At 47.1% G+C, this 27,611-nt stretch overlaps 2 protein-coding genes and 1 long non-coding RNA gene across 4 annotated transcripts in view; 2 read left to right on the forward strand and 1 right to left on the reverse strand.

The window, feature by feature from the left end:
• Positions 1-15,087: 15,087 nt before the first annotated feature.
• On the forward strand, positions 15,088-20,806 carry LOC125443569 (agouti related neuropeptide). The gene is made up of 4 exons (XM_048515784.1): positions 15,088-15,206; positions 17,217-17,395; positions 18,236-18,312; positions 20,615-20,806. Exons 2-4 carry the CDS (start codon positions 17,230-17,232, stop codon positions 20,804-20,806), a joined length of 435 nt encoding a protein of 144 aa, XP_048371741.1. The 5' UTR covers positions 15,088-15,206; positions 17,217-17,229.
• LOC125443571 lies at positions 18,106-24,634 on the reverse strand. Of its 2 annotated transcripts, XR_007246141.1 has the most exons (4): positions 24,572-24,634; positions 21,053-21,094; positions 20,557-20,894; positions 18,106-19,056 (listed from the first exon to the last, which is right to left on the reverse strand). It is a non-coding gene; the product is annotated as an uncharacterized LOC125443571 (long non-coding RNA). The 2 variants fall into 2 exon arrangements; XR_007246142.1 differs by lacking the exon at positions 21,053-21,094 and having other exon boundaries at positions 24,572-24,629.
• A 396-nt stretch (positions 24,635-25,030) lies between these two features.
• The window catches only part of ATP6V0D1 (ATPase H+ transporting V0 subunit d1), a 35,837-nt gene continuing 33,256 nt past the window's right edge, over positions 25,031-27,611 (forward strand). The window contains exon 1 of the mRNA XM_048515783.1: positions 25,031-25,312. Within this exon, the coding sequence (XP_048371740.1) occupies positions 25,180-25,312 (133 nt within the window). The 5' untranslated portion in view covers positions 25,031-25,179. The remainder of the gene's footprint in view (positions 25,313-27,611) is intronic.

Raw genomic sequence — 27,611 nt, forward strand, 5'->3', positions numbered from 1 at the left:
GCTGTAGCTTTTCATTGGTTTGTTACCTTTTATTGATTACATTTTTTATTTAACAATTTTTATGCTTCTTCTCTAGGAACCTGTCTGAGGCAGTTTATAAAAGATAAAAGAAAACCAATAAAAGCAAAATGATAAAATGTATTAAGTAATATCTAGCATTAACACCCAGCACAGTATAAAAACACAGACCATTAAAACAATGGCAGCTTTAAAATAGCAGTTTCTATACCAAAGGATTGTTTTAAAAATATATTCACATGAGGAGGCCTTCTTAACACCATTACCTTAAAATTTGCTTAAAAACTCCTTTTTCTCTCTTTTTAAAGGTTGGACTGTCTGGCCGGATGAAGAATTAGAAAGCATGCACACTGTTATCTGCTATTCGGTTGGAACTAATAATAACTAATAAACTTATTATTTACATGGATGTTGTTTTTGGTTTTAACTTTTGAACCAATGTGGCTGTAAGCAACTTGAATCTCAAACTGAAAGAGTGTATACAATACAAAGGGGGCGTGCAACTAGAATAAGCAAACAAGCAAATATTTGCACACAATGTGGCAAGCAGTCATAGACTGTATAACTTGTGAGTTGACTAAATCTACAATACATACATCAAAGACGCTGTGTCTCCATAATGCCCAAGTACATCTTCGAGTCAGTCTCACATGCAGACAAAGGTTGCAACTTGCATCCCTAAGAACTAATAAGCACTTTTCAATTGCTTCCGTAAACTTTACAGGGATAGCTAGTAACTAATATTGAATATTGAAAACCCAACACAGGCCACCAGCTTCTGGATATATTCTGGCTTCAAAAACATTCAAAAGCTCGTGAGTGTGTGGTACCTACAATGTAAAAAAATATATATTATTGTTCACTCCCATATTACAGTTCCAAATCGAAAAGGCAGTGTTTTCATACTACTTTCAGTGCAGGTCAGTGCATATAAACCTGTTTTTACAACAATCTGAAATAGAATATATATACATGAGTAGGTCCCTGTTTCAGTAGAGATATTCTATTCTAGTACATCTAAACAACAAAGACAACGTTAGACATAAAAACTACCAAGTCGGACTTCTTTTGGCTCCGCAAAGCTTTCTCTTGCTGCAAAAATGTCCTTGAAACGAAAGAACTCTGGCAATCATTTAAAGGTCAGTTGCCAGCACACCTCCTCACTTCTGAGGCAGGAAGAGCTAAAGAGACAAAGAGAAAGATTTGGAGAGCTGGGGGCAAATTCCTGACCTAATTTCCTGGCCTATTAATGTTTGGAAGCCATTTCAAGGATCTGAGAACTGGTACCATTTTCTTGCCTACAGTTTTCAGCTCAAAGTGTGTCATTAAATAGAATAAATTTCTTCCAGAGCATGGGATGGATAAGGGGGGATGGGGGTGGGCAAAGAGACTTTTTATTCCAAGTGTGAGGGTGTCTAAAGGGGACTGCTACATTGTAGTAGTGCACTGCAGGCCAACAGCACCGTGAGTAGAGAGCGTTGGGATATAGCGGACCTGCGACGCTGCCGGTCGCGCTCGCACCTCCTCATCCCCCCATGAGTCCGCGGGTCATGAACTGTCTGGCTCAATCACGGGGATGTGGTCTTGCCCCCAGGTGAGGATTGAAGCTCAGACGCAGTATGCTTTCCCTCTCCGCCGCGTAGCCAGATGAGATCATACATCACATGATGATCTCCCGACCTCCCGCCTCCCGTTCTCCCGGTCCCCAGTCCTCCCTTCTACACGCCCCCGATAGGAAGTAACAATAAAAGGTGCCAGGAACCCGGCAGGCGGGAGACTTCGCTGAGGAACACGGACCTCCGGTCTCCCGCTGCTAGCGATCTCCGCCAGATGTTATCTCGGCGTCTCATCTCGTTCTTACGCTGACAGCGTGGGTGCGACTACAAGCTGGTGCCGAAACCCGGGAATCCTCGAACCTCCACCCTGCTCACCGTGCGCCTGGGGAAGGGCAGCGTCACCGAAGTCCGCTGGACCGGCGCATCCAGGGACCACCGTTTCGTTATCGCCTGTCCTCTGGATCGGCGCATCAAGAGACACGCGTCCTAGGACGCTCGTCCGGCGGAACACCCGGTGGTATTATGGGAGCTTGCAAAAGCAGGGCCCATGACAAGCACGTTGACGAACTGAAAGCGTTAACGAAATGCGGCAGGGTCCCCGTAAAGAGAGGGGAGCTGCGCCAGAATAGTTGAGATTGAAGCTCAGTGTCCATGGTGCCCAGAGGGGGGGACGTGAATCTTAAGGACTGGGAAAACATCCCGGGCGCACTCTTGGCACCAGAACCTCAGCGCGCCGATTATGGCTGCTGGCGTGGAGACAATGTTTTGTCGCCATCAGCCTGCAGACCTCACGGCTCCCCTGCTGTAGGCAGCCCTCCTTCCGATCTTTCACCTTCAATTTCAACCCCGAAGATTTTCTCTATCCACTAAATTGGACGCCTGTCCTCCTTCTGCCCCCCTCGGCTCCTTCACCCAATTCAAACTCTCCGGCTCAGCCCTCCTGCTCCGCCTTCGTTTCCGAAGCCACTGCACCTCCGTCAGCGCCGCGTAATGGTGGCGGGCTTCAAGACTCATAAAAGCAGAGCGTGGTAGCCCGCGATCTGCAGAAGAAACCACAATGGAAGGCGATGCTGAGATTCTTGCATTGTGCCCCGTCCACTTCACAGATACTGAGGGGGAGGGTGAAGTCGTCAGCGTGAGGTTAATGAGTGCCGCTAAACTATAACATCGCTTACCGAGGGCTCCATAAAGCTTAATGCGGGACGTAAGAGTCACTAGCCCCTACGTGAGAGGCATGCTGGAGGCCATCGCATAGGAACCACCTAATGGTTCCAGGCGACTGGAAGACCACCTTTCGCATGCTCCTGGAGCCCTGCACAATTTGTGGTCTGGGAAGGTGAGTTCGACCAGCAGTGCTTCAACAGAGCAGCCACCTCTGAAACGGCGCCTGCGCCGCTTACAGCTTTATGGCCCCGATGCTGTAGCCCTAACGATCAGATTGTCCTGCCTGAGGCCACCCTTCACGATTAAGCCTCTGAGTGCGCCTATAAGGCATTTGTTAAGGTCCCCAACGCCGGCCCGCCAACCCAGAGTTTCTCCTCCATCTGGCAAAAGCCCCAAGAGCCCTATGCCGATTTTGTGGAGCAAGGCTCCAGGCGCTCCAAGAGGCGGGTAGATGGCGAAGCCCAGCAGCGAAGGCTCACTCATAAGCCCGCCGCGGGAGAGCGCCTCCACGCAGTGCCGCAGGGCAACGGCAGACCTGGGCAAAAATCCTGAACTTAGCGACATGCTTAAGGCCTGCCGGGACATGGGATCCACTCCGCCTGCCAAGCTGGCCTCCTCGCCGCAGCACTCTCCTCCGGTAGCCCCAGGATGAAGCTACTTTAACTGCGGCAGACCCGGACACTTCCGAAGGGAGTGTAGGCAGCCAGCCGGGGGGGCCTACAACCCCGATGGAGGAGGGTCCTCAGGAGGAGAAGGCCACCAAAAACCCGGTGCCTTACGTTGCCAGAAAGGCTTCCACTGGAGAAGCGAGCTGCCCGTCCGGAAGCTCCCGCCCGAGGAAGCCTCCCCAGCCCAGGACCAGGAGAGTACTGAGAGCAGACTCAAGCGCCCCTAGGGCCCTGCCAAAACCACCCGCCTCTCGTGGCATCTCGCACGCATGCACCCAGCACATCTCCTTTAAGTTCCCCCACGAGGGTTCTTGTGGCTAGCCAGTATGGCCGAGCCCATCCCTACGGGGACAAGGTGGGCTAGTGCTGCCAAAGGCCTCTGCCGCTGAACAGGGACTGTTCATCGTCCCTGGAGTGATCGACTCCACGCACCAAGGACCCATCCACCTCCAGGTCTGGACAAACATCCCACAGGAGCTGCCCGCCGGAGCCAGCTGCGCATCAGCTGATTCTCTTGCCCCATGCGCTGCCCGCTGCCGACCCAATAGAATACGAGGCCCCAGCGGCCAACATGGTACAGCCTAACACCACCGTCGCTTAGCCGGTGGAGGCGCCTATCGGGAGCTCCCGTGCATATCTGGAGCTTCGCCGCTAGAAGGATGTAAGTTCAAGGGCCTGGTGGACACGGGCGCTGATGTTACCTTCATCAGAGCAGCCGAGTGGCCCGACCAGTGGCCGACCGGGGCTTGCCCGCACATCTGGGGGGTGGGGAGACAAACCGGCGAGCCGGAGCATCCGCCCCGCTCCCACGGTCAACAGCCCAGGACTCGAGTGACAGCTCACAGTCCCGCCCATCGTGGACATCCATGTCAATCTCTGGGGAAGGGACCTCATGAGTCAGGTCAGGCTGGTCTGGGGCCGGGTAAAGCCGTCTGCCCGGTCGTTGACCCCAATCTTGCCCTCGGTATTTTCTGATTCCAGCAGGAAAACTGTTTCCCTCTCCCCTCCTCTCCTCCTTCTGTTTTTACGACCGAAGTAAAGGCGGGAGGGCCAATTGGCTGGCTGGCCCTCCCTGGATTAAAATCTGGGCCCGTCCTGATACCGTAGCACTGTCAGGACAGGCCCCAGTTTAAAAAAAGGGGCTGCTGCCATTATGCCCCTAATATACCCACAAGGGGGTTGCTGCAAGCCTAGATCCTCTCGCGGATTTGGGTGGGGTGGTGTTTGCCGCGCTTCGGCAGCTTACGCCCTTAAGGAGGCGGTCTCGGCGAGGCGGCAACCCGGGATAATTAGATCTGTTGCACCATCCCGCTTCCTGCATTAGCCACCAAGGTCACGGTAAGTGCAACTCCCTTGCAAAGAAACCCCCCCCTTCCCTTTTCCTTGTGTGTGCGAGGGAATTTGCCTCTAATTGCGGATCGCTTCACTCCCCGGATGCACCCATCCCCAAAGGTGCTCCCAAAGCCCCCTTTGTGTTGCTGAAGTTAAGCATGCATACCCACAATCCCCCCAGGTTCGCCTGCTCCCTCCCCTCGAGGGCTCCAGGACCCACCGCCTTGGCGCGCCTGATGGCGGCTCTGAAGCCAATTCCCACCAGGGTGGCCTACCTCCCTGCCCTCCCTGTCAAGAGCAACTAAAGAAAAGAGGAGTAGGCGGCCCCCAGGAAGGATTGCATTAAAAGCTTTAACCTTCACAGGCTGCAAAACAAGCCCTTCTTCCCTTCTTATATTAAATTCAAAAAAACTTCTCCGCCATCCGCCCTAGAACTGTTTGGAGCCTGGCGGGACCCGCCCCATTAACCTGGGAAGGGGGGTGTGTTTCAGTCCCTCTTCCCTACAGGTCCCCACTGGGCCAATGGACTCCGATTAAGCCATGACAGGCCAACCCATGGAATTGCGTGGGAGGAAAACCAACCCCATCCAGGAGATGGAGCACATCTCTCTAAAGGATCCCGCCCAGCGGTCTCAACAGGCAGCGCCCGTCGTAGCCGAAGACCCGAATGACCTGGGGGAGGCGTCAAGGCGACCACCAGCCAAGCCCTAGAGCTGCTGCGTAAGCAGAGAGCCACCCGAGACACCCGGAGAACCTCTGTGCGGCTCTCGCTGCGATCATCACCACCAACTTCGGCGGCCACCATCGCTGCCTGCTGCTGCTGCACTCCTGCCCGATGGCGATGCGGCCACCCACTGGCCGAGCTTTCACCAGACCAGCATCTGGGAGCAGTTTGCTGCCGCTGCCAACGTCTCATCTTTCCTGCCTGGGCCAGTACCTGGGAGTCGGGGAGCCTGCTAAGCTCCCTGCCTGCTCCCCGTCTGCAAAGCGCCCGGAGACTTCCTAGCGGAGTCTGGGCTAAGCCCCTTCATAGAATGCCTCATCCATCCAGGTACTCTATGAGCGCCGACTGGGGACCCGTCGTCCAAACCCTCCCGGCTGGCGCTCTCTCCCTTGTCACCAAGACCCTGTCGCTAACCCACGAATCTAACACCTGCGCCCACGCACATCACCGGCGCCAGCCAAACGGGGGAACCGACCCGGGCCCATTCGATGGGCTCGGCCAGTGGAACTGCACGCACATGGAGGACATTTCCCCCGTGTTGGAAACATCCTGCCGCTTTCCCCAGGGGCTGGTTCTGGACCCTCTCTTGCGGGAGAGAGAACGTTTAATTACATTCCCAGCCCGACTCTCTGCGGAACTCTTTGCTGCCTCCAAATTAAGCTACTCACCATCGTCCTGCCCAGGCTCCACCCCGGGAGCCACGGGCAGCCCGCCCGCCCGCCCCAGCTCAGCTCTGCCTTTCAACCCCTCCTGGCCGGAGCGGCGGTCGCCCTCTCGAAGCGGAGTTAGGTCTCCCTCGCAACTTCCCTAGTGGGAGTCCCCGGACTCGCTTCCACCACAATGCCTTAATGGAGCTATTGGCGGCTGGCCTTATTGCCGCTTCGCGAGGGATCCATCAACTCTACCTCCACCGCTCTGGATGCCCTGGCCTCCGAGCAGCAGGAACTTCGTCCAAAGCGACCCTAGACAATCGTGCCTAGCTATTGATTACTTGTTGTTTGCTTTCACCAAGGTTGTGAGAATGTACATAACATGTGTTGTTTTAATCTTTCTGATAATTCCCAGTTGATTCACATGAAAGTGCGTGAGCTGCAAAGTTGTGTATCTAATCTGGAAGTATGATGTTTTACCCCCCATTGGTGGTTCAGCCCTCTGGAGCTGGCTGCCGGGAGGATGGTTGAGAATGCTATTGTACAGCTCTGCATCCCGGTTTGATCGTGTGCCTTGTTATCCGGATCTTGTTTCGTTCAATGCGTGTCTAATATTGCCTGTAACATGTGTAAGAAACCCCTCGGATTTCCCCTACCCCGCAGCCAAGTTCTAATGTTACACAAGCAGCTTGGCCAGCTTGACCAAGCGATAGCGGAGGAGAGCGGCGTCCATCTAAATCAGCCCCTTAGCATTTAGGCCCTCCCTTCCATATACAAAAATGTAAGGAGGGAGATGTAGTAGTGCACTGCCGACCCAGCAGCACCGTGAGTAGAGCGTTGGGATGCCAGCGGACCTGCTGGCCTTGCCCGGTCGCATCGCACCCCCACTCCTCATCCCCATGAGTCCACGGGTCATGAACTGTCTGGCTCCAATCACGGTACAGGGACAATGGTCTTGCCCCAGGTGAGGATTGGAAGAGCTCCAGGCAGCGTATGCTCCCTCTCCGCACGTAGCCAGATGAGATCATACATCACGGACATGATGCTCTCCTGACCTCCCGCCTCCCGTTCTCCCGGAACTCCCCCCAGTCCTCCCTTCTACACGCCCCCGATAGAGTAACAATAAAAGGTGCCAGGAACCGGCAGACGGGAGACTCGCTAGGAACACGGACCTCCGGTCTCCCGCTGCTGGCGATCTCCACCAGATGTTATCTCCGCGTCTCGTCTCGTTCTTACGCTGACCGCGTGGGTCGACTACACTACATCAGCTCTCAGACGCAAATTATTCAATTTATGTTGAGCACTTATATCCCACCTGCGGTGACCCTTCCACCCACGGGCACCAAAAGCGATGTCCACTCTTTATTTTTTCTGTATAAATAAATATATATTAAGTGCCAACTAATATTTGTTCCCTTAATTCTTCCCCATTTGGTAACTGCCACCAGGAATATAAATTTTAACAAATCCCTTTACCTTCTTTTCGTAGTGTGTATGAATTTATAATTGGCACAAAGAAACATAAACCAAATTATCACCTTTGTAGGTATTGTTTATGTCACACAGTATAAAAGCTTATGTTTCTTTGGGTAAATTATCACACAATAATAAGCCTGTGTAGATATTGTTTATGTTATGCAGTATAAAGGCTTATTTACACTTGTTTAACTGTATGCATATTGAATATTAGAGATATTGGTACATTAATACTATTGGGACAAATAGTATAAAATTGTTTTGGACAAAAGAAATAACAATGTTTTTTGGCAGCTGAAAAATGCAGATGTTGCAAAGTATACGCAAAAGATATCTGGTGTTTATCAAGCTGGGATAGATAAGTTCCATTTTTGAATAGGATCTGTGTTGTTTGTCTGTTGAGACCATTATCAGCCTAGCTAGAAACTATTTTGCCTTACCAATCAGTATTAGCCTCAGCTTTCTAGATGGTTTTCTTCCTCTCCATTCCAGATTTTTCAAAAGCTAATAGCGCGATTCCAGTGGTGGGATTCAAATAATTTAACAACCGGTTCCGATGGTGGGATTCAAATAATTTAACAACTGGTGGGTTCTGGTGGGTTTTCCGGGCTGTGTGGCCGTGGTCTGGGGGATTTTGTTCCTAACGTTTTGCCTGCATCTGTGGCTGGCATCTTCAGAGGTGTATCACAGAGAAAAGTCTGAGAAGGGAAAGTTTAGTGGGGTATATTGTCCATGTCCCAGGGTGACTTTCCCTTCTCACTTAGACACAGTGTGAAACAGACTTTTCTCAAGTTGAAGTTGGCAAACCTAAGCAACATTATGTATCATCCTAAGTAACGGTACATATCACTGGAACATGGAAAACTTGTGCCTAGAGATAGTCAGGACCAGGTTGTTGTGCTGACGCTTTGCCGCCTACCTGCTCTCCATCCCAGATTCAGAAAAACAAGTTTTGCTGACCTTGCCAGAGTTATTTCAGAGTGCCTCTCTTCCTGGAAATGGCTGTGCAGAACGGAAGAGAGCTTTCATTTGGCCTTTTAGTTAACGGTTGGGGCAGAACATATGCCAGACGTGGTTCCCATAGATTAAAAAGCTTTCAGAGCACAGTGGGGGCGGAGGACAGACGTGGCGTCCTTCGTTACAGGGCTAATGACTTCCCAGAATCCTCTCTTTCCTTCAGTCTTGTGCCCATAGTGGCTTAAAACAACTAATCGCAGGGATGGCGGGCCCAAAATACTTCCAGTGCTTGATAGAACATATAGCCACATGCCTCTTTTCTGCACACAACTGCATTAATCAAATTAATCTGGAGCTGCGCTCTTATGAAGCTCCCATCCATTTCAGTGGGGCTTGTGAAGATGAATGTCCCTGGGACTGTGCCCTGCGGGTGAGGCCTGTCTGCCTTCCTCTGCTGCAAATGCTTCAACCTGTCAGCTCAAGTTGCCTCTGCTCACTTGAGTTTTGACAGAGCTATGGGTGAGCCACAACAGGCCGCCAGCCATGGAGGAAGACAGGAAGTCAGACGGAGATTCTGAGGAGAGGAAGAAGATAAATAGAACAAGGGACACCACAAAGTCTAAAAATATTACCAAGAACTTCTGACTAGTTATCATTATGAGTGGGGGGAGGGGGGACCACTAGACCAAGGGATTTTCTGGGGTGAGTAAGCAGAACACAAAATTACAAATCCTCGTGGTACGAATCCTCACAACTAAGACTTAGGCCCCTTCCACACATGCAGAATAATACACTTTCGATCCACTTTCACAATGGTTGAAAATGGATTTTGCTATTCTGTACTGTAAAATTCAGCTGCAAGGTACATTGAAAGTGGATTGAAAGGGCATTATTCTGCAAGTGCAGAAGGGACCTTGGTAGCTCCCACCAGCCCCTTTTCACTATCCAAACAGTCAGAAGTTCCTTACTGGGATTAAAGTCAAGAAAGTCAGCCCTGCGAGGGAGACCACCTACAGCATGAGTTTCACAAAACAATTAACCTGGTAGGTGTAGGCAGGTGAGCTTAGGTACTGGAATCAGGTTGAAGCCTCCTGGAGACAAAACACCACAAAATATAATTTAATGAATTCATTAAAATTATTGAAGAATATTTCAATAAGAACAGGCAGTGATGAATTAAAATAATAAGAAATAAACAACAAAGGACTAACTGCACAGAAAACAGCATTGGTTCAAAATAATGTTACTTGAAATCCTCCAAATTCAAAGGCTGCTCCTTCTGAATATCAGCAAGTCAGACAGCTTGTCTGCATTACAAGGTTTAAAAACTGTAACAAGGAACCGTAATGCAGCACCAAGAATGCACAAAACGAGACTGAAAATGGTCAGGGATTGGAGTTGGCCGAGGCCCAGTGACGAATCAGATCCATGACTAGTAATGTCAGGTCATCACGCAACCCTGTTGCTTGCAGAGACGGATGGCAGGATGACCGTTACCGTTAACAATAAGAACTAATTGAACAGTGAACAGCTAACAGAAGCTCCGGGTTTGAACTCCTGCAGGTCTAAGTTACAACTGCTTTTCCCAGGTCTCTTAATGGCATCCCTCAATTCAAACTCCTTGAAGGCACACATCACCACATTGCTAGCAGATGACCCCAAGAATCAGAATGAGATAAAATACTGGGATTTACTTGCAGGCTAAATCTTCCACTTCTCACAAGTAACAAGGCAAAATCTTCTGCTAATTCACTGGAATGTAGGTGTGCTGTTCTGGCCTTGGAGATCTAGGGAGGCAGGATAGAAACTACCTCCTTAATTCCTTTGCAAAAGGTCACAGCTTTGCTGAATCTCAAGTACAGCATCGTTACTTTCCGCTCTTAAACTTTTCACTGTAGGCCTGAAGCCTGAACCAATGTTTGGGAGACCAACAAACTGCTTTCAGGGACTCTGTTTCTTGAGCAAGAGGATTGTCAGGAAGTGAATGTCTCCCAGGTCAGATTGGCTGGTACAGTGTATGTGTGTATGGGGATTTTTCTCACTTGAGTCACCTGGTTCAATTTAAGCATGTTTCGAAAAATCTCTGTAACTAGTGTAGCGAAATCAGGGTACCTTGCAACTTGATCAGGAGAAGCAATTTTTTAAAGTTATATATTGAGAATTATTTAAATCCTGTTGAAATATGCAATATTTCAGTTTGGAATACACACATTTTGAAGGTGATAGATGAAAAAGTCACATACCAATTTTGCTTAGAGGCTCAGTGAGGGCAGCAAGCCTGGCAGAGTAGCAATTAAATGTTCTCCTCGGTGACTATGCTTAAGTCTGTAAAGCATATTCAGCCACTGAACACTCTCAGAAGGATAAGAGAAACTGACATAATGAAACTGACATAATGAAATGGCAAGTGCGTGTTTTATGTGCAACTGCTCACAGGAAGGAACAGTCTCATTGATCAGCAGAGAAAAGTTTGCATTTCGGCAGTATTTTAAATACCTCTGCGACTGTTTGTAATTTGCCTGGTGCCACTTCCTACATGTGTGCAGAATGCAAAACGTACAGCAGGAATACTAGATGCACTTTTGTCTTGTAGCACATTTTATTCATCTATTACAATATTTATTAAAATACTTTCCCCCATAGCTCAAGGGATTGTACAAATTCAAAAATCAAAACAAGTAGAATCATAGAGTTGGAAGAGACCACAAGGGCAAAAAAAAAAACCCATAATGAGCCAGGGCAGGCTGGACAAGTGGCAGGCAAGTAGTGAGGCTGGGGTGGGTGAGCGGTGGAGGCTGGACAAGTGGCGGGCAAGCAGTGTGAGCTGGGCAGAGGGGTGAGCAGTGGGCCAAAATGTGCCCCCCATGTGACCCAGGTGCATGGCACCTGGGTCATCTGTCCCCTCTTATCCCCTTAGATACGCCATTGACAGCTTACTTAGGGATGCCAGCCTCCAGGTGGGACCTGGGGATCCCCTGGAATGACATCTCTTGAAGTCTTGCCCACGAGGCCCCAAGGAAGAGACGAGACGCGGAGATTTCATCTGGTGGAGAGCGCCAGCAGCAGGAAGCGCGGGATCCCGTGATCCTGGCAACTCTGCCGTGTGCTCGCCCCTCGCACCTTTTATTAGGGTTTCACTGGGGGCGTGTAAAGGGGTCGGGCAGGCGGGAGAGCGGGAGGTCGGGAGAGCGGGAGAATGGGAGATCATCATGTGATGTATGATCTCATCGGGTGGCTACGTGCGGGAGGAAGCATCCGCGTCTGGGTCTAATCCTCACCTGAGGGCAGGAGCCCTTTGTGTCCCTTTGTGTGGGACACCTGGTGACCGCGAGTCAGGCAGTTCATGACCCGTGACTCACGGGGAAGCGGGGGTTGGGGGAGCGTGTGCGCCCAGAAGGCCGTAGCCGGCACCGGCATCCCAAGCGCTCCTTCTACGGTTCTGCTGGGTTCGCGGGCTCACCCCTACAGTCTCATTTCCAGACTACAGAAATCAATTCCCCTGGAGAACACAGATGCTTTGGAGAGCGGAGTCTTCATCATTGTACCCTACTGTGGTGGCCTGTTCTGCCCAGGCTCTGCCCCAGATCTCTAGGACTTTTGCAGCCTGGATCTGGCATCCCTATACCCACATCCGGGAGGAACCTGGCAGGGCGGGACCTAAGCAGGGGGCACACTATACCCTGTTGGTCCTTCCCAAAGTTTGCCTGTATTCAATTCCCAAATCTCCAGGAATTTCCCAGCCCAGAATTGGCAACTGTGCATTCTCACTCTTTTTTTGGAACGTTTTTCAGTCTGAGAAGTTCACAAAGCCTTAGATGAAAATTTAACTTGTGAAAGAAAGCCTTTTCCATGGTTCTAGCACAATGTCCTTTCCAGTATATGCATGCTGATCTGGAAGGAAGGGTGATAAAATGTCTTATGGAGGGCTGAGAACCCACCTCAGCTCCCAAGGGATGTTCTGTCCCCTCATACATCAACAGCCTTTGTTGACGGCACCTGGCAGTGTTCCGACCATTTTGGCCCCTCTCTTCCTGGAAACGGCAGTGCAGGCTAGCGGAGAGATTTTAATTTAGCCTTTAATGAACACTGGGGGAGACGTTTAAAGCCAACGTTCCTTCTGCAGATTGAAAAGCTTTCAGGACAGGTTGGGGCCGCCTAATTCATTATGGGACTAATCTCTTCCCAGAAGCCTCTTCTGCCTCCCGCACAAACAGGCATTAATGAGCTTTGGAAAGAAGGCAGTTGGACACAGTGTTCGCTGCAGCGGACGCAGGGAGTCAGAGGCTTCCACAGACCTGGAAGTATTTCTGGGATGGAAGGGAAAGTCCTTGCGAATATCTCTCATCTCAAGTGCTTTCCAAAACTTTCACGCAAACAATTTATCTTGGCAGCTTCTAGTTCTCACAATGGTAGATTTCTATGCTTTACCGAAGCCTCAATCCTAATCTTTTCTGCATAGTTTGTTTTACTACTGCCTGGAAATCAGATTTCCCTTCTTGCAGTTTCCAATTTCTCCTAGGTTTTCTGTGATCTTGCTCAAACCTGCTTGAGAAAGACTCCTGTTATAGCCTCTGCCCTGGTCTCTGGCAGTGGGAGAAAAATGGGTATGTGTGTGTGTGTACCTTTGCAGCAATGCCACATCACTTCCTATCGCAGAACGGAAAGTGACATCACTTCCAATTATGCATCCAGAAGGGACTCTTCTCGCTGCCTAGCACCCCCAACCTATTGTGTGTCAGCTGTGTATGAAAATTTAGATATTCCCTGTACTGCCTACATGTCAGCCATTTTCACACACGTGCACACATACCTGTCTCTACAATGGCTTTTTTGAAGATTTGTTTTCTAGTAGGTAATGTATCAACATCCTGATAGAATGGTATAGTGCTATGTCAACTGCTGGGATTTGGTAGGAGGAAAAGCTCCCAGTGGCATGGCCGGGGGTCAATAGCCACTGTGTGGACTAGGATAGGGAAACCTACCATCTGGAAGCCCCCCAGGCAGTGTGCTGCATGAAGGAAAGGGCTGCTGTGTGGAACATCTCCTGAGTCTAGCCTTTCTCTCTCCCTCATGTCCAAATTCTCGTATCTGAAACCCTTTCTTCCATGTAGCTCTTGTTTGGGACTGGAGGAGGGGGAAACAGCTGCTCAAGAGACAGAATTAAAGAGCAGGGCTTGCGTGGGAAGTTCAAATGGCCAGCCTGAACCCCACCATCCTTCTTTTGAGAAAGGAACCCCTTTCCTTACTGGTATGCTGAAAGCACTCCAGCTTCCACCACCCTTATTCTTTATCCTTATTACATCCCCAACTATTTTGAATGAATTAATACATTTTCCTGGGACACCCATGTAGCATTTGTGTGTATATGTGATTTTTTCCCCAGCTGTCTTGCCTAGGAAAATGAAACTAGAATGAGACATCAGAATTTTAGATAGGAAGGTTTCTGTCTGCTCTTGAAGGTTGAAGATAATTTTATTTGTGTTGGGATATGACTCCTAATCCATGTGCGTCACCCCCCCCCCAAAAAAAAAAACCTCCAGCAAAGACAGGCCACCCTCAGACACCTTTTCATACTAGTGAAACTGCCCAGGTACATAGAAAATTGTGACACAAAATGATCTAAAAGAAAAACACTTCATCTGCTGGTATTTGGTGGGGTGGAAAGCCCCCTGTGGCATGGCCGGGGGGTCAATCAGAAAATAGTAGTGTATTGATCAAGATTGACTTGGGTGCTTTACATCCTGGAGCGGCTAGGACACCCCTCACCCCTTCAATCTTCAACAACACTGAGGAAACTATCCTAAAGATTTGAAAATAGGGCCCTGAGTAATTTCCACCACAATTTCCATACCTTTGTGCTTTCCGTTTTGTCCTTCCTGTGTTCATGATGGTGGAAAGTGCCATCAAGTCACAGTTGACATACAAGCCCCTAAGGTTTTCAAGGCAAGAAATGAACAGAGCTGATGTGCCATTGCTTACCTCTATGCAGTAACCCTAAATTGTTCTGTCTTAAGTACTAACCAGGGCTTCCTATGATGGTATCCTACCATACTGCTCCATGTTTGGTGAAAAATCAGCAAGGGTGTCCTTTATCCAAAACCGAAGAACACCATAGAACACAGGTGTCAAACTCGCAGCCCTCCAGATGTTATGGACTACAGTTCCAGATGTTATGGACTACAGTTCCAGACTCCAGATGTTATGGACTACAGGGGATGATGGGAACTGTAGTCCATAACATCTGGAGGGCCGCGAGTTTGACACCTGTACCATAGAATCTCAGAAAGGCCTCTTCTAGTTAATGAAACATATATTTCCCCCCATATTTTCATTTGGTTACCTTATTGGTACCCCTAACTGGGTGTAGCCTTTTGAGAACTGCTTGTCTTGGTATTTAGGGAATGTCTTCAGCAAGGAATGACTTTACTGTGTTGCTTCCACAAAATATCTGAGTACCACCAAGCCAGTAAGAGAGAAAGGTAATCAGTCACTGCGGGGAAAACGGACCAAGCGATGCTGACATGGAAGCCCATGTCATCCTTTAGATAGCAGTCATGTGATCTAGGCACTTAATTAGGAGCGATTAATATAAATCGGTGGTCAACATACAGCTCCGAGCAGAGCCACAACGTTTTGTCAGGGCGACAGACAAGAAGTCCAGGTATGGTACATTTTCATCTTTCATGTGAATGGGTTTGTAATGCGGCATGAAACAAATTCCGTGGAGTTGGGTACCACTGTCCAAACTCGGGCATCTCCAGGTAAAGGGAGCGTAATCAGAGTAGACAACTGCTAGGCTAAATAAATACCAAATGGTCTGACTCAATATGGCATCTGCGTGTGTTCCGATTTGACGCATGCAAGGCTCCAGCGTGGCTCCCAAAGTTGATACTCTGTGTGTGCATAATATTTTCAAGAGGAAGTATGAGAAGAGAGTCAGATGTGGTGCAATACTTAGAGCAGGCATAAGCAGCCTTTTGGGAGGCCCCCAAAATATCATGTCTATGTGTGGGCAAAATTGTAGTGGCAGGGTAGGGGGAGAGGGTTGTATTTGACCAGATTTGCTTGGAGGAAGCATTATCAATGCCCCGGGGATTTACCTTGGCTGGTGTTTGTGTGGGTCAAAAAGATGATAATGGGTGTTAAGTCCAGTAGCATCTTAAAAGATTACCAACACTTATTTTAACCTGAGTCAGAGTTCTCTTCTCTGGTGTGATAAGAGGAAATTGTCTGGGAAATTCTTATAGGGGAAAATCAATGCCTCGCTTGTTAGTTTCTCCTCTGTACCAGCAACGCTGCCACTGCCTTGGCTGCTTGGGAGGAGAGCTGGCCCTGAGCACCAAGCACAATAGTTTGGGGGTGCTGCTTATGGGTGCCCACCTTGGATTGGACTAGGATCCGAGAAACCAGATCCAGGTCTCCACTTTGCCATGGAGCTTGACATACTCCTTGTCTAGCTTGCCTGAAAGGGTTGCTGTGAGAATAAAATGGGAGATGGAAGAAAAAAGCATGCCACCCTGTGTGCCTTGAAGGAAAGGCAGGGTAAAGCGAGCTAGACAAAAGCAGGGTGTTTTACTGTGTTTCACCACTTTGCTACGGAGACCTCTAGTGGACCGAATGTTGGACACAGAAGTGAAACTCTGGAACTGAGGCGTTTTCCGCACGCCGTAATTTCCCCAGGGGGAAACCGGGATCATACATACAGGCAGTGGTGGAATTCAGCAGGTTTGCACCACTTCAGCAGAACTGGTTGTCAAAATGGTGCTTGTAAATAACCACCAGTTGTTAAATTATTTGAATCCCATCATCAGAACCGGTTGTTAAATTATTTGAATCCCACCACTGCATAGAGGGTTGTTTGTATCTCGGTTTCTCCCTTCACATGGCTGCCCATTAGCGTGTTAAGACTGAAATGAAGTACTCAAATTAATTATGCACAAGCCCCCGGTTCATTTTCCACACAAATGTTTCTGCACATGGGCGAACATGCCCGTTTTCCCGACATTCTGATTGGCTGTCGCTGTGGGGTGGGGGGAGCAGGTGGTGAGGCCAGGAAAATAAACCAGTTCGTCTCCCGCAGCATTTGCATGGCAGCAGGATTGGTGCAGAGTTTTTCAAAAGAACAGCCAATTTAGCGATTTTTGGAAACCCTGGGATGAAGAAAGGAAATCTCACAGGGTGGGCCCGATGTAGGACTGGAAGCCATGCGAAAATCATGTGCAGACCGGTATATTTCACCTCCCCATCCCAGGATATTTAGTCCATGCGGAAAACACCTGAACCTTCAGCTCAGCCATGAAGTTAATTCAACTTCCACTTTCTCCCTCTCAGCTTAACCTACCTCACAGGGCTGTCACAATGATAAAATGGGGTAACCTTTTTTTAAAATGATACTGAGCACCATGGAGGAGGATGCAAAAATTGAAAGAGAGAGAGAGATTTGGAGAAAGAGAGATTTGAATACAGTGTGGGGTACCTCCTTTTGTTTGCAGTGAGGTTCTGAAATGTGTACAGAACACTCTCTTCTGCAGTACAGAACACTCTTCTTATGTACAGAACACTCTCTTCTGCAGATTTGAGGAAGGGGCTTCCGGCTAATTCCAGAGTTGGGGAGGGGGCTTCAGGCTTCATTATCCTCTCTAATCCCAGCACACTCACCCCTTCTGTGCAGGTGACCTAGAACCATGCTGAGGCTGCTCCTTCTGTCCTTGGGACTCCTGCAGGGAATCCATGCCGTCTTTGCCTCTAGCTCCAGCCATAGCCGTATGGATGAGGTGGGATCCATTCTGGAGGAAGTGGGAAGGGCCAGCTACCCGAGCCTTCTGCATCTGGTCAAAGATGCACCCCCAGGTCAGTTTGGCTCCATCTGCTTGTGCAGCCTTCCTACATTCAACACAGGTCTAATACTGCGAACAACTGCCTTTACAGTATTTCTGTTCTAATGATTTGGATTTTTTTGGCTGCCACATCAGAATTACTGTTATAAACTGTTGATATAATCTGCATAGATTTGGTTTTAACATACTATGATGGAAGAGTCAATCGTTTATTGATTTAAGAGTTATCTTTACTGCTTTCTGTAGGCTGGTAAAAATAACGGGTTTAGTTAGCAGACTGTTCCCGAATCTCTAAGTGGTGACATGTTCCAGGAGTAGAACTATCCCGGGGGGGAGGGGGGGGCTTTGAGGCAGAGTACCACAATATTTGCTTTTTTTTAACAGGTGGTACGTCTAAACTGCAGCAGATCTGTTTAACCCAAGGCCAGCTGTTTCTACCAATTCACAGCTGTCCCTCAGCCAAATTCAAACTGCTCTTCCTCATACACACACCTGCCATCTCCTCTCAGCTGGGAGTGCTCATCTTCTTTAGGATCTTATGAGTAGAAGAACAACTGAACCTCTGAGAAATCATCTCCTAACCATTATTCACCCCACCCCACCCCACCCTTGAGGATGCAGCAACATTATTTTGTCATAGGCTCTAGCTTCAGTCCTTTAGGGCAAACAGTGAGGGAACACTAAGCCTATAGCAATAAATACATTTATACCCCGAAACAAAAAAAGGAGACTCTGGTATTTATGTATTCCAGTGGGATCCCAAAAAGCATAGGATTGCTATCTAACCAGGTTTTGCTTTTCAGATGTCTTCAATATCTTTCCCCCCTTTATAAAACTTCATTTGCTTTCTCAGATTTTGAACAGTTGGCTTTAGAGGTATCAATAGCTCAAGATGACCTTGGGCCAGAGGCCAGCATGATAGAGTCACAGGTATGTTGAAAGATTACATCTGGGACATATGAAGTAGTATTGTTGGTCCATCCAATTCAGTGCTGTCTCATCTAACAAACAGTTTCTCTCCATGGTCTCGGGCAGAGGAGGATCTTTCCCGGCTCTTCAAGGCATGCACTTGGACCTCTGAACTATGGGAGTTCATTATGATGTGGACATTAAGTTGGAAGGGATTACTAAGACATGTACTTGAATGTTTCTGCACACTGGGACTGCCTTTATTGTACCACACGCAAGTTGACCCACACAAGTTCAGATGGCAGCATGCCACGGCCAGGGAACATACTGTAGCTGCACCGGTGTGGCAAATAATCTCAGTTAACCCAAGAGAATTAGCCAGTATTTATCTTCCCTTACAGTGTGTGAATTAAATGGAGCTGAGTTTCAGCTAACTGTAGCATGTGGAATTTCTCTTGTGCAAGTTAACAGGAGTGGAATAAAAACCACCCAGAGGACAGCAGCCTCAGGTCTTCTTTTTCACCTTTTTAATAGAACCAGCACAGTGTAGCAGTTAACAGCAGTAGACTCGAAACTAGAGAACCAGGTTCTATTTTCCACTCTGGGTGAAGCCTGCTGGGTTGACCTCGGGGCAGTCACAGTTCTCTCAGCACTCTCGCAGCCCATGAAGAGACAAGCAATGGGAAACCACCTCTGAACACTTCATGCCTTGAAAACATCAAGGGGTCACCGTACGTCAGCTGCGACTTGACGGCAAAATCACACCTACGAAGAGACACACCCAATACCAGACATGAAATAAATACCATGGTCGTGATACCTGGAAAACAGCTTTATTTTTAGTTAGAATGGGTACTTGTATCTGTATTTCACCCACTGAAACAGCTTGCTTTTTCACAATTCTATAGGAACAATTAACACAACAGGATGTTCTCACTCAAATGCACCCTTGCCTGTTACTTCCTGCTGGGAAACAAATGTGATGGAACAGGATTATCTTTGAACAGGCCCACCAGAAACCAGCAAGCAGCTGCTGAAGGCTCGAGTACAGCTTCACCACTGTCTTTACATTGTCTTGCAAACCAAATGCTCATCAGGTGCCTGCTGTTTTCAGAACATTTTAAAACAGCATATATTTGGTAATTCGTGCATAACGTGCTCGATACATCGCTGTATCAAGAACAGAAACACCCACTAACATTGTCAAACAGTTGGAAAACTGAAGATTAGAAGGCAGGACAATGTGGTGCTAAGCAACTGGTACACAGAGCCAGCTTTTATTTTACAATATTTTTATCCCACCTGTCAGCCCAAGCAGGGCCAGTGCATGGTGGTGATAGGCACAGAGCAAAAGCTCTGCCACAGAGCAGAGCTCTGTCAGGTTTAAAAAAGCCTGTTCCAAAAGATTCCTCTGTTTCAAAGTTTTATTCATTCAAAATTGCAGTTTTAGGAGATTTCCTGTGAGCTTCAGGGAGGAGTCTCAGAGTTCTACTGTTTGCAATCATTACTTATACCCTTCCTGAGCATACACACACTGTTTCTTTACTCATTGGCTGGACTGCTCCTGACATCCCCCCCCCTTTGCTTACTTTTACCTTCTCCCATATTTGGGCATGCTCTTTATGTCATACCTCCCCTTGCCCCAAACCAGGATTTTGGTTGCTATGTCAAACCAAGCCTATTTTTTTTCCTGTTATCTCTCTTGGCTTCAGTTTTGCATTCTTAGCTACATGTGAATTTACAGCTTCTTGCACGAGCTCATATCTTGCTTAAATCTTACATTTCTCTAATACCCATAACAATACACATAATAAAATGGCTTGCCTTAATACACACATATATATTCCTATATATATAGGAATATATAGGAATATATATATATAGGAATATATATATATCAGTGGGATATAAATTTGTAGAAACTGGTGTTGTATAGAGGTTAAATTTGCAGAAACTAGTGTCTTATAGAGGTTAGAGTGATGGAAGGGGATTTGGGAGGCTCAGCTTCAAATCGCCTGCACACTGTCTAACCTACTCCACAGGGTTGTTGTGAGAATAAAACAGAGGAGAGAAGAATGATGTAGTATTTTGCGTCCCTACTGGCGAACAAGGAGAGGTGTGAATAAAGTAAATAAAATTTAAATGGTTTTGGTGCATTGGGGAGAAAAGCAGCGTTTCATTACACATATACATTGAATATATTTATATATGTTTTCAGGGCAGTGAGGTAGTTTCAAGCTGCCCCCACCACATTTAAAAGGTTACCTGTTTTTGCCATCAGCAGGCCAGGTCTCAAATTCTCTCCTTATTGCTCTCCTTCCAGATACTGTCATCAGCGTTGCAGGCCCAGGGAAGGGAGGAACGCTCCCCAAGAAGATGCGTCCGCCTGCAGGAATCGTGCAATGGCCATAAGCTCCCTTGCTGTGATCCATGCGCCACTTGCTACTGCCGCTTTTTCAATGCCAATTGCTTTTGCAAGAAATTCAGCAACACTTTTCCATGTGGCAAGAACTAGCCAAAACTGCAGTAGAGTGTTGAAGGATTTTCTCGACCTTCTGTGCAAGATGGGCTCTGATGTTCCTTTTACTGTTCTAATAAATAGCCTAAATAAAGGAATTACAAAAGTCTGTTTGTTTTCAAAGCAAAAAGTAGATTGCTCTACAACTTTTCCTTATACTGGAGGTTATTTGGACTCAGTCCTCCAAAATGTGTCCTCCCCAAGCACATTTTGGTCCTGAAAGTTGTGAAAAGGAATACTTACTTATTCATGGGCTCTGGGTGGGTTACATGTAGCATATTCAGTCTGGAACAAAGAGCAATAAATTGCCTCAAGGATATGTTGTAATTAAGAAGCCCACTGCCAAGTCTACTGGTCATGAAAAGGTAAATATTTAGCATGCACAGAAACTGAGCCAATTAAAGAAACAAAGTAGTTCATTTTGGAACAAATGCTTCTGGAGGGAGAGAGAAATATGTACCAAACTGCAGGAAAACAGCAAAAAAGGATAGAAGAAACAGAACAAGCAGGGAAGAAGCTTAATAATTCCATTCTGGGGACAAACAAGGAAACAGCAGAAAGAAGGCATCACCCACACCCCTAGCTGACTGGCTTTCCCATATGCTATCCCCTATAGGAGTTTTTTCTTCATTGATGGGCAACATTATCTTGCTCCATTTGAAAGTCACCTCTATGGAAGTCACACTGAATCCTTCTTGCATTCAACTCATTACTGAAAGTATACTTATCTTTATTAGATGCCATAGCTAATTCCTCCTGAGTTAAGCAGCCCACTGAAATGAGACTTTCCTGCAGCCCTGGCAAATATCTCCCATCCTTACCAGAGTTCTCCACCAACAAGATACTGAGCCTAAGCCAATTGTGTAGACTTCTACATGGATGGCCGATCTTTTCAGTAGAATTTCTCCTTTCTTTTGTCATTAAAAACATGGAACAAACACCTATCATTAGTCATATCAGCAGGTGCTCCCAAATAAAGTTACCATATATTAGCTATTTGATACGGCATCAATTAAAAATATTCTATAAATTCCCTCCATCACTAGTGGGCAGGACTATAGAATCATGGAGGTGGAAGAGACCACAAAAGCCATCAAGTCCAACCCTCTGCCATCAGTGGTGTAGCACCAATGGGGCGGAGGGGGGGTGCGACGCCTTGGGTGGAGCTAAGGCAGAGGCATGGCCAGGCTGTGGCGGGGGCGTGGTGGGCGGCGCTGTGGCAGGGGTGGGTGGTGCTGTGGCAGGGGCACAGAGCGTGCTCATGCCCTGGGCACAATTTCCCTCTCTCCGCCGCTGCCTGCCATGCAGGAACACACAATCAAAGCACCTCTGATAGATGGCCATCCAGCTTCTGTTTAAAAACCTCCAAAGAAGGAGACTCCACTACACTCAGAGGAAGTGTATTCCACTGTTGAACAGCCCCTAATGTTTAGGTGGAATCTCGTTTCCTCCTTGTCCTTGTCTCTGGAGCAGCAGAAAACAAGCTTGCTCCCTCTTCCCTCTTGTTCTACTACCCAGAAATCTGCCTTTGTTCAGTTGCATTCCTGGACAATATCTGTTTAGGTGACCAAGGGCTAACAAGTAATTTAGCTGTTTGGATTTGTTGTTTCCCCTTCAAGGCCCATAATTCAATTAACATATGTGATTCATTCCACAAATCTATAGCTGTCTCTAGCTTTGCAATAGGTTTATAGGTTTACCATCAACAGGAAAGATGATTGCAGCCTGTACCTTTTTATTCTTTTTGTCCAATGTCACTTGATTACTCCCTGGCTCATCATTCTTTCCATGTACTTTCTCCATTCTAAACTGCCCCCAGGCAGGTGCCACATTCCCTTAGTTGTTTCCTTAGAACCTCTGGCTATCTCTGCTTTTTCCCCCTGTTTGCCTCGGTGTCTGTCTTTAACATGTCAGGAGACAAGTATTTAGCATGCAGCAAAATGGAGCCAATGAAAGAAAAAGGTAGGTTATTTTGGAACAAATACTGCTGGAGAGAGAGGAGTACACATTCTATCTACATGGCAGGGGTATTCTATAGCCTCTCTGTTTCTCAGGCACCATCTGTGTATCTGTCCATATATCTATTTTTGCAATTGCTGCTATAATGTATTTTAATGTTTTATTGGTATATTATTTATGATATTTTGTATTGTATTTGTTTTATATTTATTGTACACCACCCCGAGCCCTTCGGGGGTTAGGCGGTCTAACAAGACCAATAACAACAACAACAACAACAACAACAACAGATGATGCTTGGGATAACTTCCAAACATGGACAAAAATACACATGCAGTCACACCTGCCCCCTCTTGCAACAGGGATGCTGACTGGGATTGCATGGCCCCAATTTCTTCCTCAGATTCTTGGATCAGCATTTGCTTTCTTGGGAGATGACATTCCAAATCAACACAGACTGCTTTTCATGTATATGCATACTGCTGCAAGGATATTGTATGCACAGAAATGGAGAGAGGAAAAAATATCAACAAAGGAAGATTGGATACAGAAGGTAAGACTATGCAGAAACAGCAAAATTAACAACGTTACTAAAGGACAATAATACAGAGAAATTTGTAGAGAACTGGAAACCTATTGAAAAATATGGTAGAAGAGAAACAATTGCAGGATTTGAGATCTAAAACAGCAAACTGAAATAGAATATTAGAAATGATAAAGGATGCAGCTGATGGATGCATGATGTTAGGATGGATTAGAACTTAACATTGAGCTAGCGGGAAGTCATTATTTGGTTAAGTCATCCGCAAACCAAACCAGCAATTGGGACACACAGTATACAGAAAACCTACGCACATGGACAGATATCTACACAAAAACTCCAATCACCATCCAGGGCAAAAAAGGAGCACCATAAAAACTTTGGTACACCGCGCAAACAGAATCTGTGAACCTCACCTCCTACAAGATGAATTGAATCACTTAAACAGGGCTCTACAGGCTAATGGTTACTCTAATACAGAAATCAGAAGGGCTGCAAGACCACGAACAAGCCACATGAACAAAGATAAAGAGCCATCTAGAGGGAAAGTGTTCTTACCATACATCAAGGGAACCACTGATCGCATAGGAAAACTGATGAAGAAGCACAACCTACAAACAATCTACAGACCTACTAAGAAAATTCGAAAACAGATGCTACGTTCAATACAAAAGGATAAGAGGAGGGTTCCTTTAGCTACTGCAGTCTATCGCATACCATGCAGCTGTGGACAAGTCTACATAGGGGAAATCCACCAAACGCATGGCACATGACACGTATCAAAAGAACGACGAAAGGCACTGCAGACTATTTCAGCCAGAAAAATCAGCAATAGCAGAACACATGATAAACCAACCTGGACATAGAATATTATTTGAAAAAACAGAAATTCTGGACCACTCTGAAAGCCACTACATCAGACTACACAGAGAAGCAATTGAAATCCATAAGCACATGGACAATTTTAACAGGAAGGAAGAAACTATGAAAATGAACAGAACTTGGCTTCCAGTGTTGAAAAATACTAGAGTCAAGAGACAGTGTCTAACCAGCTCCACACAAACACAGGATGACCATAGACAAAAGAAACAAAGGCCAGGATACTTCTATTCAGATGCTCCCACCAGTGACCTTTGCTATCTCCATTGACACTCCCATGCATATGGATAGTCTTCATTGTTACTCATACTTCTATTCAGATGCCCTCAACTATTGACCTGGTTGCCTTCTTTGTTACTCATAGACTATGTTTCTCCACCCACCTGGACACTCCAACAGATATATATACTCCACTTGCTTTCCCAACATCAGATCCTCTGAAGATGCCAGCCACAGATGCAGGCGAAACGTCAGGAGAGAATGCTGCTAGAACACGGCCATACAGCCCGGAAACCACACAGCACCCAAAACATTATTTGGTTATTTTTCTTTTTTGTATTTCATGTTCTTGCTTTGCATTGATCTGTAACAATGGTGTGAAAGTGTTTTTGTCTTGGTTTTGTAGGGGAGGTTGTTCTTTTGTATGTTGAGAAAATAAAAAATGATTTTAAAAAATCATTCGTTTTTCATGCATCTAGGATTTTCGGAAGGCGAACGTGCAGAATTTAACTTAAAACCACCCTCCGCCAACTAGCCAACCCGCTACGTAAGCAACAACGGAGGCGGGCGTTGCCGCTCTAGCCATACATATCGATGGTCTTTATGGTCGCGGGAGGTAGTAATTCACACGCTCGTATCTCACGACGTCCTGCTGCGCGTGCGCAATTTGAACGGTCCTGTCACCCGTCCGTGCGTCACGTGACACCCAGGGAGCCGCTTCCGCCTGTGTCGCCTCTGCGAGTGGAGTCGCGACTGATTTTTCGTCCTCACGATGCTGTCGTCTTTCCCCGAATTGTATTTCAACGTCGACAGCGGCTACCTGGAGGGCCTGGTGCGCGGCTTCAAGGCGGGCGTGCTGAGTCAGGCGGACTACGTCAATCTGGTGCAGTGTGAGAGCCTGGAAGGTAAGGGCGGTGGCGAGCCTCTCTGACCAGGTGCAGTCTATCTGCCTTCCTCCCCCCGGACCTGGTATCCCTGTGAAGCTGGCAGAAGAATCCCTTCGGTGTGGCTCTTCCCAGGCCCGGCCCAACTGTTACTTAAAGGCTCTGTAGAGCGCTTCGTGTGAATTCTCTTGTAATCTCTACAACGACCCTGCCAAGTAGTCCGTCCGTCTTGTTTTCCCTGCCTTTCTCACATCACAGGATAAGTGTCCCCTCTTAAACGGAAATACAACATTTACAAACAGGAAGTTATATCAGGTCACTTAGTTGTTAGTGGGGGTGTCGAGGCTCCCAGGCAGAGGAGGCATTCTTATGAGGGCTGCTGGGCTTGTGTGGTCTGTCTCATATCCCATGGACAGGATTTGACCCTGTTGGCTGACTTGCTTTCCTGCAGCCCCTTCCTGTCTCTGGGGTTTGCTTCCTGACCCTGCTTTTGAAGTCTCGCCTGTATGTCACATTCCTGGACCTTGTCCTTCTCTTTTCTTCCTGCTGGTGTCTTACTGTTTATATTCTGTGGGCACATGAGTATGGCCAATCTGGGCCTTCATTTTTTAAACCCCCTATAGCACTAAAGATGGTCATTCAACATGGGCAATAATGTAACAGTGGACATTGATCTGTATTGGGGAATCTTTTGGGATAATTGATAATTCTAAAGACTAATATTACTTCAGGGCACTGGCAGTCCATTGATAAGTTCCAATCCCAGTAGTATTTGCCTGGAGGGTGGGGGTTAGTTCAGATGCAGTGTTCCCAGGATGACCCTAACTGCCCAAAAGAATATCTTTCAGTTGGAAAGAGTGTGAGTAAAGACTGAAGCTTCTTGCTATTTAATGGCAGCTAGGATGTGTGTACAGTTTTGTCTGTGTAGTGTCAGTGTTCCTTCCCTGCAAGAGATCCTAACTTGTCTCTTGCTTTAGTGTGAGAGAGGCAACTTCTTTCTTAGGTAGAGGGAGTGTGGTGAGGCCCTGTGTCTCCTAGTTTTAAAGAGCAGATGAAGGGATTGCAGCAGCATCTTGGTGACTGCTGTGGCAAGCAGCACAGGCATGTAAGAAGAGGAGGAGAATAGACAGGGAGGCACAATGGAGTAAGAGTGCATGCATATTAATTTGCAGCGACAGGGCTGTCTTCTTTTTCCTCAAAAGGAAAAAAAGGATAATACATGTTGAGGTCATTTTTAAGAGCAATTTAAGAGTAATTTGAAAGTATTTAAGAGTAATTTAAAAGTAAGGGGTACTTTGTCTTCTTAATTCACAGACTTAGACCCCTTCCGCACATGCAGAATAATGCACTTTCAATTCACTTTCACAATTGTTCGCAAGTGGGTTTGGCTATTCCGCACAACTGCAAAGCGCATTGAAAGTGGTTTGAAAGTTCATTATTCTGCATGTGTGGAAGGGGCCTCTGTTTTACTTTATTGTTTTCTTCCCAATATTAATCACTTCCAAAGTGCTGTGTAATAACCTTTCTTGTTTCGACAGGAAAGTTGTCTGGAAATTCTGTCTGTTGCTATTCATTGTGTGATTTGTTATTAATTGCCTTCATTGCATATTATTATTTTTGTTTATTGGCATCCTGTGTGAATTATTATAGGGTGTCAAAATATTTATGATTATGAACTGTACGGCATATAATCTTTGGAAGTGTTTAATACTGCGAAGGAAACAATAAAATAGAGCAAAGTCTGAATTAACAAGACAAGGCATCACTTATTTTCATATTACTCCTAAACATTTAGCCTCAACACGTGTTATCCTTTTTTCCCTTTTTTTCCCCCAGGCATGTGCCTCTGTTCCTGATTAACCATAACTGTACATCCAAGAAGCTGATGTGTTCCCCCCAGAGGCGTAGCTTCAAAGGGACAGGGGAGCAACGCACCGGGTATGCGCCCCCTGTTGGGGTGTAGCGGAGGCGTTCCAGGGCGGGATGGGGGCTGAGGATGCACTGGTGCCCTGGGCACTTTTCCCCCTTGCTACGCCTCTGGTTCCCCCTCTATCATAACAAATTCTGGGAGGCAGGTCAAGCACGATGAGGATGAGCCCAAGATCATCCCAGTAAGAGTCATGGCTGAGCAGATATTAAAGTGCAGTTCTAGCTGCCCTCCAGTGGTTCTGTTGTACCTGGCATCTAATGGCTCGGGGAATTTTTTTCCCCAGTCACGATGAGAGGCAAAAGGGACTGGAGTCTGAGAAAGACAGCTTTGCGTGTCTTATGCTTTGCACTTGGTGCAATATCTAGAAGTTCTTGAGGGCAGAATTTCTCC

Source organism: Sphaerodactylus townsendi, linkage group LG14 (genome assembly GCF_021028975.2).
Source record: "Sphaerodactylus townsendi isolate TG3544 linkage group LG14, MPM_Stown_v2.3, whole genome shotgun sequence".
Taxonomy (NCBI): Eukaryota; Metazoa; Chordata; class Lepidosauria; order Squamata; family Sphaerodactylidae; genus Sphaerodactylus; species Sphaerodactylus townsendi.

Bases quoted from the DNA above. Each gene is read 5' to 3' on its own strand.
- LOC125443569 (XM_048515784.1), top strand. From the start codon at position 17,230: ATGCTGAGGCTGCTCCTTCTGTCCTTGGGACTCCTGCAGGGAATCCAT. The intron at 17,396-18,235 runs GTCAGTTTGGCT...TTGCTTTCTCAG, and splicing joins GGTCAAAGATGCACCCCCAG to ATTTTGAACAGTTGGCTTTA. The intron at 18,313-20,614 runs GTATGTTGAAAG...CTCTCCTTCCAG, and splicing joins CCAGCATGATAGAGTCACAG to ATACTGTCATCAGCGTTGCA.